Raw genomic sequence first — 16,151 nt, forward strand, 5'->3', positions numbered from 1 at the left:
ACTTGGTGTTGTAGAGCCAACTGACAGAAATCAGCAATCCAGTCAGTCGCACGTCACAAAAACATTTGCATCAGTGGACGAAGAACATGTAACGCAGTTCTCGTCCAGATGTAGCCAAGAAACGTCACGTTGCAGTTACGTTGTACCAGTGGACGAACAGCTTATTGTGTTAAACCCTTAATATAATTTTATTGCTCTTAATGATTATACAGAGTGCGGCGCGGGAACTTACTTATTTGAAACGTACAGTACACAGCGGCTGTTACTCATTGTTGCGTGGGTTTCAGTGCATTCAAAAGTGCGAGACTTAACATTTTTTAAGGGTTAGTTTAGTGGCGATCATGCAGTGGGCAAGAGAGGAGCGCGCGTTCGTCGTTGCGGCCTACATCTCGAATGGACGTTCGGTCATCAGCGTGCATTCAGGAATCAGTCCAACATCCCGCCTGCAGCTCGTGTTCCTGATGGGAAATCAATTGTTATTTGGGTAGACACATTTATGGATACTGCAGGTGTGCAGAAAAAGAAACCAGGACGTTCGCCTTGATCGATGAGCTGCCTCATGACGCCCTAGTGTTCTTCAGCGACGAGGCACATTTTCATTTGTCTGGCTGCGTGACTAAACAAAACATGCGGTATTGGAGTGGCACGAACCCCCGAGAACTTCATGAGCAGCTCCTGCATACAGGACATGTGACTGGTGTGCACTATCTAAAGTTGGCACTATTAGCCCATGGCTTTTCGAAGAGAACGATAAGGCAATGACGGTCACTTCTGAGGTTTATGTTCAGATGATTGAACAGTCTTTTCTTCCAGAACTTGAAGAAATGGATGCGGGTGATGTCTGGTTCCAACAAGGTGGCGCTACAGCTCACGCGGCTCGAACATCGATGACCATATTGCGCGAGCACTTTCCCGATCGTCTCATCTCTTTGAGGGACGATCTCCAGTGGCCAGCACGCTCGCCAGATTTAGCTCCATGCTACTTTTTCTTAGGGGGCTAACTCAAATCCTTGGTGTATACTAATCGACCGCAAACCCTGGCTGAGGTACGGGACAATATTCGTGTTGCTATTGCCAACATTTTCTGCCAAGGAATAAAACTGTGCAATAAATTATCAAAAAGAGATTAAAGAAATTGCAAAAATACAAATATTTAAAAAGGCAGCTAAAAGTACTTGTTACGCAATACAATTTATAGATTACTTAGATAAAACAGAGTAGGGGTTTGATAAAAAAAATGTTGTACATATAAATAATAGTAACAATAATAATAATAATAATAATAATAATAATAATGTTATTATAAAACATCCAATATTCCACGAAACACCTTCACTTTGTTTCTTTCCTTCTTTCTCCCTTTCTAGAAATACTTACCCCAAGCTATGCATAGCACAATACTAACACCTCTTCCTCTTTCTGAATTCAACATCTCACTCATTATGGAGGGATGCTGACTCAGTTTTTCAGGATAGCAAATAGGCAGTTGCGGTACAGATAATTGCCCAGACATCACCAGAGAGAGAGAGAGAGAGAGAGAGAGAGAGAGAGAGAGAGAGTATATTTATATGTGGTGAGGTATATTTATATGTACCGAAACCTTGGTCAAGAATTTTAATAAATTTTTATCCTGCAACTGTTTTTGGCTGTCATCCATTATCGTGAAATCATATTTGTGTCTCGTCAATGGCTGTGGCCTTTCCTCTTACAGAGCGATTTCAATTGAATTTGTATATTCCGAAAAATAGTGGGAATGGAACAAGCAGTGCGGGTTACGTCACGGGGGTAGCGAGTTGTGACGTCACTGAGGATTCCCGCGAAGTTTTAAGCGCAGCCGTCCGTGGTGTGACGTCACTGTTGGATTCCCGCGGAGAGACGCGCCGTCGTAGACAGAGTGGCGTCCGCGTGGGCGTTGCGCAAGCGCCTTGCAACCAGCGCGTGGCGTCGGCGTCTTCTATCGACCAGTCCGCGCGACGCTAAGCGACGCCTCGGTACGCCAACATGCCCGGCACGGCATGTCGCTGCAGCCTGCCAGGGTACGATCGCGACGCACCGCGAACCGGCTGTCGCACATGCTTGCGTCTGTACTTACGTTCGCAGAAAGGAACAGATCCAGTGCTCAGATTTTTCCCGTGTTAATGCTCTCCATCTACTCCAGACATTTACCTTCCTCCGACGTTAACAGTCTTAACGGTTTCACTATGTATCGAGCTCGTCACATTCTGTTAACACACCATTTTACTGTGTGGCTGCATTTGCTTAACTGTACAGAACAAGAGTCATTGATAACAGAAATTGCATGAGAAATAATTGAAACTTAGAAAAAACCACTGTGTAGATGCAGGCTAACTAGTTTAAAAAGGTAGCATTGTCATATTGTGGGAAACATTCCCAATAATGCAGTGTGTACAAAGTTTCTGAAGGGTTGCCGATTTATATTAGATACTGTTATAGTTACCGTATGTTGCGTGATATTGTAACAGCTGTGTTTTGCATTATGTTTTGCCTCATCTGTTTCTGACCATATGTGACTCATGACCATGGACAATTTGGGCAGCTTTCTTTCTGTGTATATACTATTACTTACAAAAGCATTAGGTCACAGCATGGATATGTATGTTTCTAAAGTCAGAGAAAGTCATTCTATTCAGTCTGCATATTTTTCTTCTTCCATTTACATCCAGCTCCTACAGATTGTAAGACTATTTCGGATTTCAGATTTGTGTGTACCTCGCAGAAAGAAGAGTTAATTAAGAGATACAAATAAATTAAGAATGTGGCATTTTGGATCCTGTTTGTGAGATATCAATTTCTTAGTAGCCCACTTCTCTAGCAGAGGTCACCAACACAAAATAAATTGATTTTGATCAATGGGAAGGTAGTATTTTGATCTGTGGAAAGACCTCACAGCCTCAGTACTTGGCCTATAAGAGAATGAGAAGTTGAGGTGTCCAGTTCCGGATCACCAAACTTTGCCAGTGTATTAGATTTTCTGCAATATCTCATCAAGCAACCGTGATCAGTTCACCAAAAAAGTTGCTGTTGTACATAGAAACACTTCTGTGATGATATCTTTCTTTCTGCTCTTTTCTTACCAACTATTTCCATATTCATCCACAAGAACATAGAAATAACACTTACATTGCTGTAATGCTCACCTGTCATCCACATGTCACACATACACACGTCTCGCCACACTGAGGAAAGAAGGGCACAAGTGCTCAATCTTAGTAATAATGGAAATGTGTTTGAACTAAAGACTTGGCAGCCATTGTCACTCAATTAACTAAGAAACTAGTAATACTATAACATATGCTTTACCATCACTGGCTGAAAATGTGTATTCCTAACTAAAAACATTTTGATGCATTTCATTGAAGAAATGCTTATATAATTTTATTCCTTTTGTTGTTATTTTGCAGGCTGATGCGAATCTGATGCTCGAAAAGCGAGCTTTCTCAGAAGCCAGTTTGGAGTACGTGTTTCTCCTACAGGAAGTCCAAGAGAAAAAGAAATTCGAATTTGTTGAAACAGTAAGTTCAATTCAGTCAACTATTGTTCACAAAATTAATGTTAATATATGCAGTGTGTGTGTGTTTTTTTGATATGGTTATCATTCTCTGTTTCATTTTTTCCTATATATCATCAGTTTTTAAAATCTCTCACCACAGTTTAAAAGCTTTTATGTGTGATTACATCTTTCTCAATCTCCATACCATTGTCATGTGGAATGAGATGCTAAGTCACCATATATCAGTAGCAGTTACCTAATTGTTTCAATTGAACTCAGTGTAGACGTACTTAATGTGTCTTATAGAAATAAATTTAGGTACAAGACAGTAGTAAAAATTCCAGGATGGAAACAATAAAAACTCCAGAATCAAAACAATAAAAAGAGTCAGGATAGCCAACCGCTCCTCAGTCTTTGAAAGAGAAGTGTTTTATGTGGTCACTCAGTCTATTTAGTTCTTATTATAATCATTTATTTAGTGAATACTGCGTGATACAGTTGTTTGCCTAAGCACAAGGGAATATTTATTTAGGTGGCCATCAGTCAGCTGTTCTTGGAAATTCAATCACACTCCTGCTGGCCCCCAACAAAAGAATACCATGTTTGTAAAGATGTATCTGTTTAGCTGTATTTCACAGACTGTAAACATCTGAATATCCAGGATCATACCTTCCTTACACAGCATAAGATGACTGTTTTTGCCTCTGTATCTTCATATGAAAGGTACTTGAAACATTATGAAATTTTTACCAAGATTGATAAAATCAGGAAATTTGTCTTTCTGAACGTAGTATATTTCTGAGTCTGTAATATTGGTCTGTCATGTACTGCAACTGTTTGTCATTGTAATGAAGAAAGTCTTTTGTCTGCAGTGTCATGGGCAATCTATATAGCATATGTCAATGTAGCTGGCTGACCATCAAAAATCATGTTGAAATTTTGAATGTATGTTAATTCTCATTGATAGTTGCATACCTCAGAAATGCTAGTGATATAAGTAAACTGTTCATTCCATTTATACAAGTCTCAGCAATGGGTGATGGTTAGATGTGCTGAAGAGGTGTCCATTAACATGTTTTGTACAATATGTCTGCCTGTTTAGCTGAGTGGTTACGTGCTTGCCTATCATGCAGCAGGCGCAGGTTCAATTCCTGGCTAGACTGGAGATTTTCTCCACTCATGGACTTGGTGTTGTGCTGTCCTCTTCATCACCGACATACAAGTTGCCCAGTATAGCATCGCCTGAAGTAAGACTTGCAACCAGAGGCCGAACTTCCCTCGATGGGGCGTCCTAACCAACAATGCCACACGATCATTTCATTTCATTTCGTACAGTATTTAGTCACTGTTAGGTAGAGATTCCTTTTCTCTTTCAGTTTCCTGCTGGAACATTTTAAGCCCCCAGAAGCTCCACATGGCTCCAGAAACAGTAGAATAAATGTCTCTGTGGCCGTCTGTGATTGCAAACTTGTTAGGTCCTCAGACTACCGGTTTCGGTCAGCAATGACCATCTCCAGGTCTATTTTAAATGCAAAATAAGTTTAGCATCATTGCAAATATATAAAATATGGTATCTACTAGAGTCATCTTGTTAACAGCATTACAGTTCATAAAAAAATGAGCAGTTTGTTTTGAACAGTAGTCCTGTTAGCAAGATGACTCTATTATAAACATATTTTATATATGTGCAATGATGCTAAACTGATTTTGTGTTTGTCTTTTGACAATGCCACTAAGACTGCATGATATTAGGACATGTTTTTAAACAGATCTCGAGATGGTCATTGTTGACCAAAACTGGTAGTCTGAGGACCTAACAAGTTTTTGATCATAGACAGAAATTCAGAAATTTATTCTACATTTAAAATTCTATTGGGCAGTAATATTAGAAAAGTTTTTCTGTGTTGCCTCTCTTTAATTTTCCGATCTGGAATAGAGAGTTTATTTTCCTTCCAATCCTGGGTCTCCTGAGAATGACTTTGAGAGCAATTCAAGCATTTATCTCATTATCAGAGAGAACCTCCAAAACATTGTTGTTGTGTAGCGTTGGAAGTGAACAGTGTTCATTTCTTCACTCCAAAGCACATTTTCAATAGGCGATCAACATTCGTGGATTAAAATTGAAGTCACCCGCATCGAATGTTACCAAGGATTATGCGAAGTCTGTGGCGAGAATGTGTTACCGTATAGGATGGTTGCATAATGGGCCAAGGCATTTTGTGTGGGTTGGAATGAGACTGTGGAATTCCACCATACAGCTCGGCTGTCCATTTCTCAAAATCAGATTGACGTTGTGAGTGTCTTGAAGGAGAAAATGCACCTCTGAAGCCACAAATTTCATGATGTGGTACCTGTACTCTTTCTGTGCAGTAGGGCACTCTGTCACCATCATAAACAGAGAATGCCTTGCAAGTGGTCCCCAATGGTTTCCTGACATCTGACAGAAGGTGATAGACTTGGCAGGTGGCTATGCTGAAGGGATGTAATGCAGCTGTAGTTGTTAGTTCACGAAATATTGTTTTCCATCCATGTTGCCCTTGCTTTATTTACAGGCCTCATATTTATATATTGGTCTTGCCACAGCTTTATTCACAGTCCCCATATTTATGTATCAGATTGAAACTTCTTTTAAAAAACTGTTATCAGATGTTTTTATGCCTCTATATCTGGTCTCTGCTGATCTGTTGTAATCCACTCATGTATAACATTATATCTAAAAACACAGATGATGTGACTTACCGAACGAAAGTGCTGGCAGGTCGATAGACACACAAACAAACACAAACATACACATGAAATTCAAGCTTTCGCAACAAACTGTTGCCTCATCAGGAAAGAGGGAAGGAGAGGGAAAGACGAAAGGATGTGGGTTTTAAGGGAGAGGGTAAATAGTCATTCCAATCCCGGGAGCGGAAAGACGTACCTTAGGGGGAAAAAAGGACAGGTATACACTCGCGCACACACACATATCCATCCGCACATACACAGACACAAGCAGACATTTTTCAAGCATGTCTGCTTGTGTCTGTGCGAGTGTATACCTGTCCTTTTTTCCCCCTAAGGTAAGTCTTTCCGCTCCCGGGATTGGAATGACTCCTTACCCTCTCCCTTAAAACCCACATCCTTTCGTCTTTCCCTCTCCTTCCCTCTTTCCTGATGAGGCAACAGTTTGTTGCAAAAGCTTGAATTTCATGTGTGTGTTTGTGTTTGTTTGTGTGTCTATCGACCTGCCAGCACTTTCGTTCGGTAAGTCACATCATCTGTGTTTTTAGGTATATTTTTCCCACGTGGAATGTTTCCCTCTATTATATTCATGTGCAACATTATATTTTTATAAGCTATTCATTCTATTGAGATCTGATAGTCATTGGACTAAAGGAAATCCTGGTATTCTATTTTCTGTACAGCTTCAGCAGTGAGCGGCGTATAATTATTAATTGTCTCCTATAAGAAAACTCAGATATGTACAAGTTGCAAATTTCATTGGATAGGGGAAAAAGTGTTAAATGTTTGTGTGTTTCAGCTGCTCGGTTTCATGTACAGTTGGTTAACATTCTATCACCATGGACATGAAGTTGCCAGTGATTTCAAACCATACATGAATGATCTGCAGTTAAAAATACAGAAGGTATATGATCAAGAAAAGCAAACTTTAGATGCTATTTTGTGTTTACATTTTATTCTAGCTTTGCATAAAATGAAAAAGTTTTTCATTCGTGTCACTATGTTTTAAATAATAGCTAGAAGTGATCAACATTTGGTGGCGTTTTGGCAGTAATTTTTGTGAATGTGTCTGAATTAACTTTCTAGCATCACAGCTAATGTGGCAATACCTGATGCTACACACACACACACACACACACACACACACACACACACACACACACACACACAAATGATGATATTGAATTGGTATGGGTGAAGAATACTTTTTTCGTATTGTGAACAAACCTTTATCAATATTTTTAATGGTGTGGGATATCTAAATTTTTTCCCATTTGAAACAACATTGAAAAGAAAACCCAGAACCAGAATAAAACAGTACAGTGCTTATTACAACTGCAATAAAACTTATCAATAACATGGCAGCTACTGTCGTAGAGTAAGTGGAAACAAATTTCTATCTGCTGTTCACAGTTAACAGCTTATCTGAATTCATATCACTACAGTCGGCGTAGAATTTACTTAGGAATAAAAATGTCTGTGTTTCTAGGTTTACACTGAGTGAGGTAAAAGACCACCTACCTATTAAAATTCAAGCTGAGTAGTGTTTCAACCAGCAACTTGTATCAGAAAATATCAACAAGAATTTTTAGACACCTCTTACGTGAGACAATAGGCTATGCTGAACAGGAAAAGGAATAAATGTGTGATACCATGTTACATAATGTGTATTTGATGTCTCACATTATAGCCACTGGATCAGCAAGAACTCAGTATCCCTGAAGAGAGGCACATGCAGATTCTCAAATATGAAAAGAGAAAGTGCAAAGTGCTTAAATGTGTCGTTAGTCTCAGGACAGGAAGTGATTTCAGGAGTAAAAGCAGTCTGCATGTTTTATTAAGGTTGTTGTAATGTTCCTTTTATTTGGAAACATGTCAATTCTCTCTCTGTGCATTTAGCCATTATACAGTTGCAATTAGCAGCATTTTGGTTATGATACCGTATGACCCACATTGTACATTTTGTATTAAAACAGTGTCGGTAGGATGATATAGGTCAACGCACTGCTTTCAGTCAATTAAGATATAAGTATGAAATTGATTTTTTGTCCATTTTGAATTACATAATCACTGGTGATTGTTAAAACAAAAAGTAATTGCAGGATAATTAAGGATTTACATGCTAACAAGTTTCATAAACTCAAGAGCATTATATTCTCCATTACTGTACGTAATGGTAGCGTTTTTGTGACACAAACACCATTATGAGAAGAGATGGAAAAAGGATGAAATGATGAAATGGTAATGTAACAAAATAGTAGGGTAGTTTTGTTTCAGAGATTATTTGTACTTACAAACAGTATAGAAGAAGGAAAAAATGAGGCAATCGAAAATAAAACAAGAATATACATAAATTCTGTAGTTTTTAATTATGGTGTGATGCTCAAACTGCATGTCCAAGGTATTTGAGTAGAGACTACTCACGTTTCTTGGAGACAGTGGACATGAATACGGATACCCTGTGATGGTCACACTGAGAATTGTGTATCACACATTCATTTTCTCCTGAGATTTAAGTTGTTTCACTTCCATCTTTCCAGGCAATATCTTGCGAACTGTCGTTTAGATTCTATTGTTGCTTCAGGTAATGGGATGAGTAAATATAAGCATGGTCACTTTAGGCACCAATGGCCATCCAGATTTCGGTTTTCCATGGTTTTCATAAATAGATGCACAGGCTGCAGACCGCATGCAGCCAGCCATTGTTCTGGTGGCGGCCTGCCCCTCACTGTTTGTTCTTGTAGTTTTTCATGTTTTTACCCATCTTACACTCCTTCCTGAAATGAAGAGTGTGGGCCCTTGCAGAACTCAGTTCTTTTGAGCCCATTGGGGCACGGGAATCACAGTTTGGAATAATAACTTGTCACACAGTATGATATTTTTGAGCTAATGGCCTTTACGTAGTCACAGTAAGGAGTTTGTGGCTTGCAGTAATTGCAAATCTGTGCACCAATAATTTGATAGTTGAATGCCAGGATGATTTATCTAAAAATGATGGACAATTTCCTTCTCTTGTCCTGCCAGAGCTTGTGCTTCATCTGCAGTGTCCTCATGAATAATTGGACATTAAATCTTAATCATCCTACCTTCTTCCTCCACCACAAAGGAGAAATATTGAACATTAGGATAAGTATATAAAGTAGAACTGGGATACAGTGACTACCACATTTGTGGCATCTGTATGAGCCTATTTACCATTCAATATCTTCATTTTACAGTGGTTTTCTGTACTCATTCCATTGTTTGCATTCCAAAATAATCTCTTCCATTATCATATTTATGTTGTTGCTTCACTTCTCTAAAACATTACAAGTAGTGTACAGAAAGACTACCTTACTTACCACTTTCCATTTTATTGTCTAGCTAAACCATTATTTTGAAAACATTCTCTGAAGTATTGGTGTTGTTCACATTAACTTTGTTGCTCTGAAGTTTTTAAATTTTCACCCTAAAATTGCTTGTGCAGTCAAGTAAAAGGACTTTTTTTCTTGTCCTCTTTCGTATTAGCAAGTTACAAATACACAAAGGCTGCAGAGTATCATTTGTTTATCAATACCTGTAATAAATGTATTTAGCTGTCTTTTGGATAACGTGTACAGTGCATGCAGTTATTTGTATCCTTATTTACCTGAAAATATTGTGCATGTCGCCCTATTTAGCTTTATGACAAATAATGCCACAAATAATCTAGAAGAAAGGCTAGGAAAAGAAAATATTAAACCAGAGGCACAGAGTTGAGGTCTCAAGGTATGGTTTATAAAATCATCTGTCTTGGTGCTGCAGTTGTGACATGCTGCTCTGTTCTCATTTCAGTTTGCACAGCAACTGTGATATAGAATGTGTTTGAAAATTGTTAAAATATTCGTACTTTTAGAAAAGATATACCTGAGTTCCCTCTCTCCCCCCCACCCCCCTCCAAAGTTGTTCTTTTGTTCTTCTTTCCACTCTGGGCATTGCATTCTGGTTAAGTCCAGACAGAGGAAGGTGATGGAGAAACAGAATACTTGTCATTCTGCAGATGAAAATAATAGATTAGTAAAAAGAATAATGAAACCACTTTGAGTAGTTAATGTGATGTATATATTTGTGGTAGGAGATGGGAAACAGCATTAATAATTTAAATACTGTGGAAGTTTTAGTAACACTGAAGTGGTTCTGTAAGTATATCGGATATTAAAAGTGATATGTCCAACTGATAATGAGGTTTCTTGTTGTTCACAGCAGAACATGTAACTGTACATGGTTTCAAAAGCACTAAAAACAAATATCGTTAATTCTGGAGTATGTGGGATCATTTTAAATTACTGTATGATTTGTGCCCCTTCCCCACCCCCACCCCCCTCAAGGATCTACTGGTGTTGTGAAGCTGCATTCTTACAGCTTTGTGACCAATAGTTGGCAATATACTCTCTATTGTTTGTCTGGAACTGAAATATCATTTGGACACTCGCTGCATTACGTGTGATTCTCTTAACAAATCTTTGTACTCGGGACAAAACTTCTGGAGTGTTCGAATTATTTATGCTGTGTCTAGTTTTTAGTTACATGTTTATACTTCACATCAGGAAATGCAAATAATTCTCATTTGCTTAACGTGTATATTGTCATCAATGTATTTGCAGTTAATAGTGCTGAAATGCAAAATATATTGTTTAGCAGTTTGTTTGTGAAAAAATATTTTTGTATTTAGTTTGTAGCTCTTAATTTAGTCACAAACTGAGAGCAAAGTTGTTTTTGTGTGTGTGCACCTTATACTTGTGTTCATCCCAAACGGATAAGACTCACTCCAAGTAGTGAAATTCCGCAACACTTTCGTGGTGTTTAATATGGTACTCAGTGGTTATAATTAAAGTGCAGTTATTCACAGAGGTCAGTGCAGGCTATAGTTATTGTATGGCAGTGGAACTTGGTAGGTATGTTAATGCATTAATGTGGCGCTGATTTATGCTGGAAAAAATTAGTTCAAATTTTGGCCAGGTTTGTAATTGATGATGAGCATGTACCTTAGGTTGTGTTAATGCTCGTGCAGTGCCACAAGAACTACACATCACATTTTCAACAGTTTGGAAAAGTTTTGTGGTCTATTTTACACTGCTACCTTCAGAACATCCAGAAACGGCAGCTGAAACCTGATCAATGTTCTGAATTTGCTCTTCATTTTCTGGCGTGAATTGGCATTGATGTCGTGACTGGGCAATATTCCATAGAGTGATGAGGCACATTTTATACTAAAGGGTGCAGTGAATACCCAGAACTGGCGAATTTGAGTCACTATTAAACCGTGAGTTGTGCACGAAGAGCCATTTTACCCCCTGTATGTGACAGTGTTGTGTGGATTCACAACCAGCTTTTAACTTAGTTCTTTCCTCTTTGAAGAGAATACACCCAGAGGGCCTGTCAGGTGTAATATGACGTGTGCATGTTATCGAGACCACCTTGTACAGCATGTGATTCCTGCTTTGGAAGAACACAATTGTGTGGAAACTATTGTTTTCATGCAAGAAGGGGCAATGCATCAAGTTTTTCACCAAGTAAAAGATCTGCTTAATGCAACTTTCCACGAATGTGTTATTTTCAGAGGTTTTCCAGATGCATGGCGTGCAGGTTCACCTGATATGAACTCATGAGACTTTTGTCCCTGGGAATGTCTAAAAGGACACGTTCAGGCTCTACCTGATCTGAGGGCCAGTGTAAAGAAACACGTTGCTCAGATTCCACTAGAACTACTGTGAGAAATTGTTGATTATGTTGTTTTACAGATGCAGCATCTTGTTGATGTCTCTAGTGGTCATACTGAACAAATTGTATAAGTGGAGATTAACAAGAAGACATGCATGGAAAAATGGGCTAACCCTCAAATGCAAAAACTTACAGCTAAGTGTTGCCATCTATTGCTGTGTACAGGAACTATCAAAATTGACATTGGTCTCACCCCTAAATGATTTAGGGGTGAGGTCAACGTAAATTTTGATAGTTTCCATACCAAGCACCGGATGACAACATACGTTTGAGGATTAGCCCATTTTTCTGCGCATGTCTTCATAATAGTATCAACATTATACCTTTCTCACTTATTTGACCTTTTCTGTCCAGGTCCTATTCGTAATCCATTACATATGAAAACATTTCTATATGTCTTTCTTGCATTCGCAGTGTCGGATTTGCACTTGGTGGCCAAAATTGGAACTGATTTTTCTCTGGTATAAATTGGTTCCACATTAATGCATTAGCAGTCTACCAAGTTTTGCTGCCATATAGTAATTGCATTCCACACCGGACTGCTATGAGAAGCTGCCCTTTAATTACAACCACCCAACACTAATCAGTGATTTATTTGATATGTGCAGTTTTCGGGCATTGTCAAAACATAATTTTATGAAAGTGAAAATTAATATGTAAAAATGTGTGTATCATCTTTTTTGGAGGAAAATCTTCATTGAGAATAAGTCTTTCAGAAATGGACAGCAAGTGTGAACATAAATCACGATTGTTTTTATGAAGAGGCAGAGGTGAAAGCCTTTTAAAATCCTGTCTACACTACACAGAGTTCTTCTGCGTAGAGATTTGTGTTCACTTTCGTATCTTCTTAATGTCCTACTCTTGGCCGCGTGCACCTTAATTAATGTTAGAAGTCAGTTAAGGCTAATTAATACCTCTGCCTTTCCCATTCTGAAGGAAAGAGGAGCAGCAGGACATGAAGGCAATCTTTCCTTATTTCCTCTTCTCATTCCTTCCTCTTACCTTATGTCTCTCTCTGATCAGTTCTTTTCTTTCAATCCATTTTACTGGTTTCTTTTGCCATTGACTGTGTTTGGATATCTATTCCATTTGCATTCCAAGTGTTGTAACTGATGGTGGAGTGTTAAACTGTGTGAAACTTTCATAGCATTATGTATTGAATTTTTATACCATAATAATTACTTGTTATAGTGGTTTGCAGTGTTTTATACATTTTAATTACATCTGATAGAATTAATATAAAATTTTAATAGGTTTGTGGAATGGGCTTAGTGTTAGAGATTTGCTTGCTTTTTCTACTTACAATTTCAAAATCATAATAGTAACCTGTGTGGAAGTTTTGTTTGCATATTAAACAAAAGCATGCTGGCATTACAGACAAGAAATAACTTCGATGCAACTCGAGATCATACGGAGAAGCTCAAAAAGAAAATGCAGGAGGTATGTATTGTTCTCTCTCTCTCTCTCTCTCTCTCTCTCTCTCTCTCTCTCTCTCTCTCTCTTCCTGTCACAGTTTTGTTTATGCTGCAAAGCTTTTTTCAGTTTCTTGAGCAGTTTTTTAATAGTAATAATAGTAACACCACCATTTGTTATTTACTCTGTATGGTTTTGTACAGTAATTGCCTTTCGTAGTATGGTATATATTAGGTAAATATTAGGCCCCAGAATTACTGATGGAGAAACTTACAGGCTGAGAAATAATAAGGAAATAGAAAAATACACAGGCATACATGGTGACATGAGTAAACAGAGACTTAAATTTTATTGGAACATTATAGAAATGGCACCCAGTAGGTTGACCAAAAACAAAAAAGTAGAATTCTACAAAAACAGAAGGAAGACCAAAACTGAGCCAATTTAATGGATCACTGTGAATAAGGAGGATCTTGGAGAAAGTAGCTGGTGTAACTCAGGCAGATATTACAGATAGAAAAACATTCAAGAAAAGATATTTGCTTGGAAAGTTGGTCAGGGAAATTAGAAAATGGACTGGAACACTGTGGTGTGATAAAAGAAATATACTTAATTCTGAAAGGATAAAACAAATTTGGACACAAAGGAAGGCAAATTGTACCTCGCATGGTCCTGTTGGGCCCATACATGAATAAATAATATAGATTAGGCACCTCAAAATTAAAGTGACCAGCTCGAATTGAATTTTTGTCAGTTTCTTATAATATAAATGTTGTTAAGTTGATAATTTGTTGGTTTCAGAATCCACTGAACTTCACACACATGAATTTTAAGCTAAACTATTAAGTTGTTTTTCTAACAATATTAATTAGCAAAAACAACTCCAGCAATAGAAAATCTAGGCTGAAATAACAATATGAATTAGGGTACCTTGCTGCCTACCCCATACAGGAAGTGTTGAGCAGCAGACAGGCACAGTTGTAAGTAGCCTGTTGGAGCCAACAGTCCACCAGACAATACCTTCTGTAGATGGTGAGTAGCAAGATTTTATAATTCATATTGTTTGTGGAACCCAGATTTTCCATTGTTGGAGTTGTTTTTCTGTGTTTTATGTTCCTCGCAGAAATTTTTGCTGACAATACGCACTATGTTAAAATAGCAACATAGACAAATTGGCCTAAATATCACACACTTCTCACATTAACCACAAAACATGCTATCATAATTCTTTGTAATTATTTTCTCGCAGATAACAGCTTTGTCTGGAGCGCCTATTAAGCCAAATCGCCATGAAGGTTATTTGTACCTGATGGAAAAGAGTAAGTAGTACTAAGATATAATTATTATCTGCACTTTCAGATTTTGTGGCTGTATGGTTAAACAAAGCATGTTCATGAATTTTTTACTGCTTGCATTTGGACTACATTAAAATATTAAACTCCACTTATTACTCTTGCACTGACTCAGTTTATTACATTTTGTATTTAAAAATGGTGGATCCATCCTGTTTGTACACTACTAAATCATGATTTGTATGTTACTGAGTAAAAATAAACTTGCATTGGGGGGGGGGGGGGGGGGGAATTCTACTGCTGACAAGTAGCAACTACTGGTGTCCACAAGGCAACAGTATTCTTATGTAGGGCTTGTCTGAAAGTAACGTGTGTGATGCCTTGTCAGAAAGTTGCACATGCACGACAAGAGTTGTTTTCAAGCAGATGACAGTAGCATGTCCAGAGTTCTCTATGGCAAACTGAACTGTGGCATTTGCACATGTGCTGGTCACCAGCACTGTCATTGTGACCAGGACCCAAACCAAAACTGATAGCTAGATGGACCTCCACTTTGTTGCAAAGTAGTAAAAATTCTTGTTTTTTTTTCTTTATTTATGTAATTTCTGCATGTGCTTGGTTCCAAGCTGTATTCTGTTGTAATCCTCAATCCCCTTTGGGCATGCTACCATCGTCATCTGGTAACAACTTGGGTCATGTGTGCACGTCTTTCAGGTGAGGCCTCCATGAAAAGACCATCAAAATGTGAACACTGGCAATTGCTATTTGCCAGCAGTAACCATCTGATGAACAGTTACCTCACAGAAATATTGTGAGATTTGCTCTGAGTGGTCCAATAGTGGACCCAAGAACCATAAATAAATGAATTTACCAGGAAAGCTGGAAGGCTCAGAAAATTGCTTTTGATTGCACCAGCTGATAACATTGGCTTTTATAGGGAATGTAATTTTTATGAACTACAGTATGTGTGGGTGTTTTTTAGTTTATCAACTAAAAGTGAATATTTCCTATTTATGACTACTGAGCTGTTCTTTTGTTGTTAGAGGCTTTTGGCACAACATGGACAAAGCAGTATTGCACTTACCAAAAGGACACCAAAGAATTCACCATGGTACCATACAACCACTTGACAGGGAAGCAGGTAAAATTTCCCGTGTTTTGCTTTCTTTTTTCTCTCACATAAGAATTGTCAAATGTTCATGATACAGGATATTCAGTTCCCTAACCAAGTGTTAATAAGTTGCTATTTTTTTATGTACATGTGTGTAATAACTATATTTACAATAAAATGGAGAAGAGCTGACATACACAATTTTTTTTTTTTAAAAAAGCTATGGCTCCAACTTTGTGTGCCTTCTCCTTTTCTTCCCTCATGCAGCATGCAGGCTCAACACTGCATGGATAGCTGAAAACAAGTATAATCCAAAATACACATGTTTTTACTAGAAATTACTATTATTGTATGTAAAAAA

General features: G+C 38.0%; 1 protein-coding gene across 1 annotated transcript in view; it reads left to right on the plus strand.

Annotated features, from left to right (window-relative positions):
• Positions 1-16,151, plus strand: part of LOC124622334 (rho GTPase-activating protein 10) — a 576,429-nt gene that overhangs the window by 480,158 nt on the left and 80,120 nt on the right. The window contains exons 5-9 of the mRNA XM_047148011.1: positions 3,423-3,533; positions 7,035-7,139; positions 13,352-13,414; positions 14,637-14,706; positions 15,723-15,820. Of these exons, the coding sequence (XP_047003967.1) occupies positions 3,423-3,533; positions 7,035-7,139; positions 13,352-13,414; positions 14,637-14,706; positions 15,723-15,820 (447 nt within the window). The remainder of the gene's footprint in view (positions 1-3,422; positions 3,534-7,034; positions 7,140-13,351; positions 13,415-14,636; positions 14,707-15,722; positions 15,821-16,151) is intronic.

The sequence above is a fragment of the Schistocerca americana genome, chromosome 7 (assembly GCF_021461395.2).
Source record: "Schistocerca americana isolate TAMUIC-IGC-003095 chromosome 7, iqSchAmer2.1, whole genome shotgun sequence".
Taxonomy (NCBI): Eukaryota; Metazoa; Arthropoda; class Insecta; order Orthoptera; family Acrididae; genus Schistocerca; species Schistocerca americana.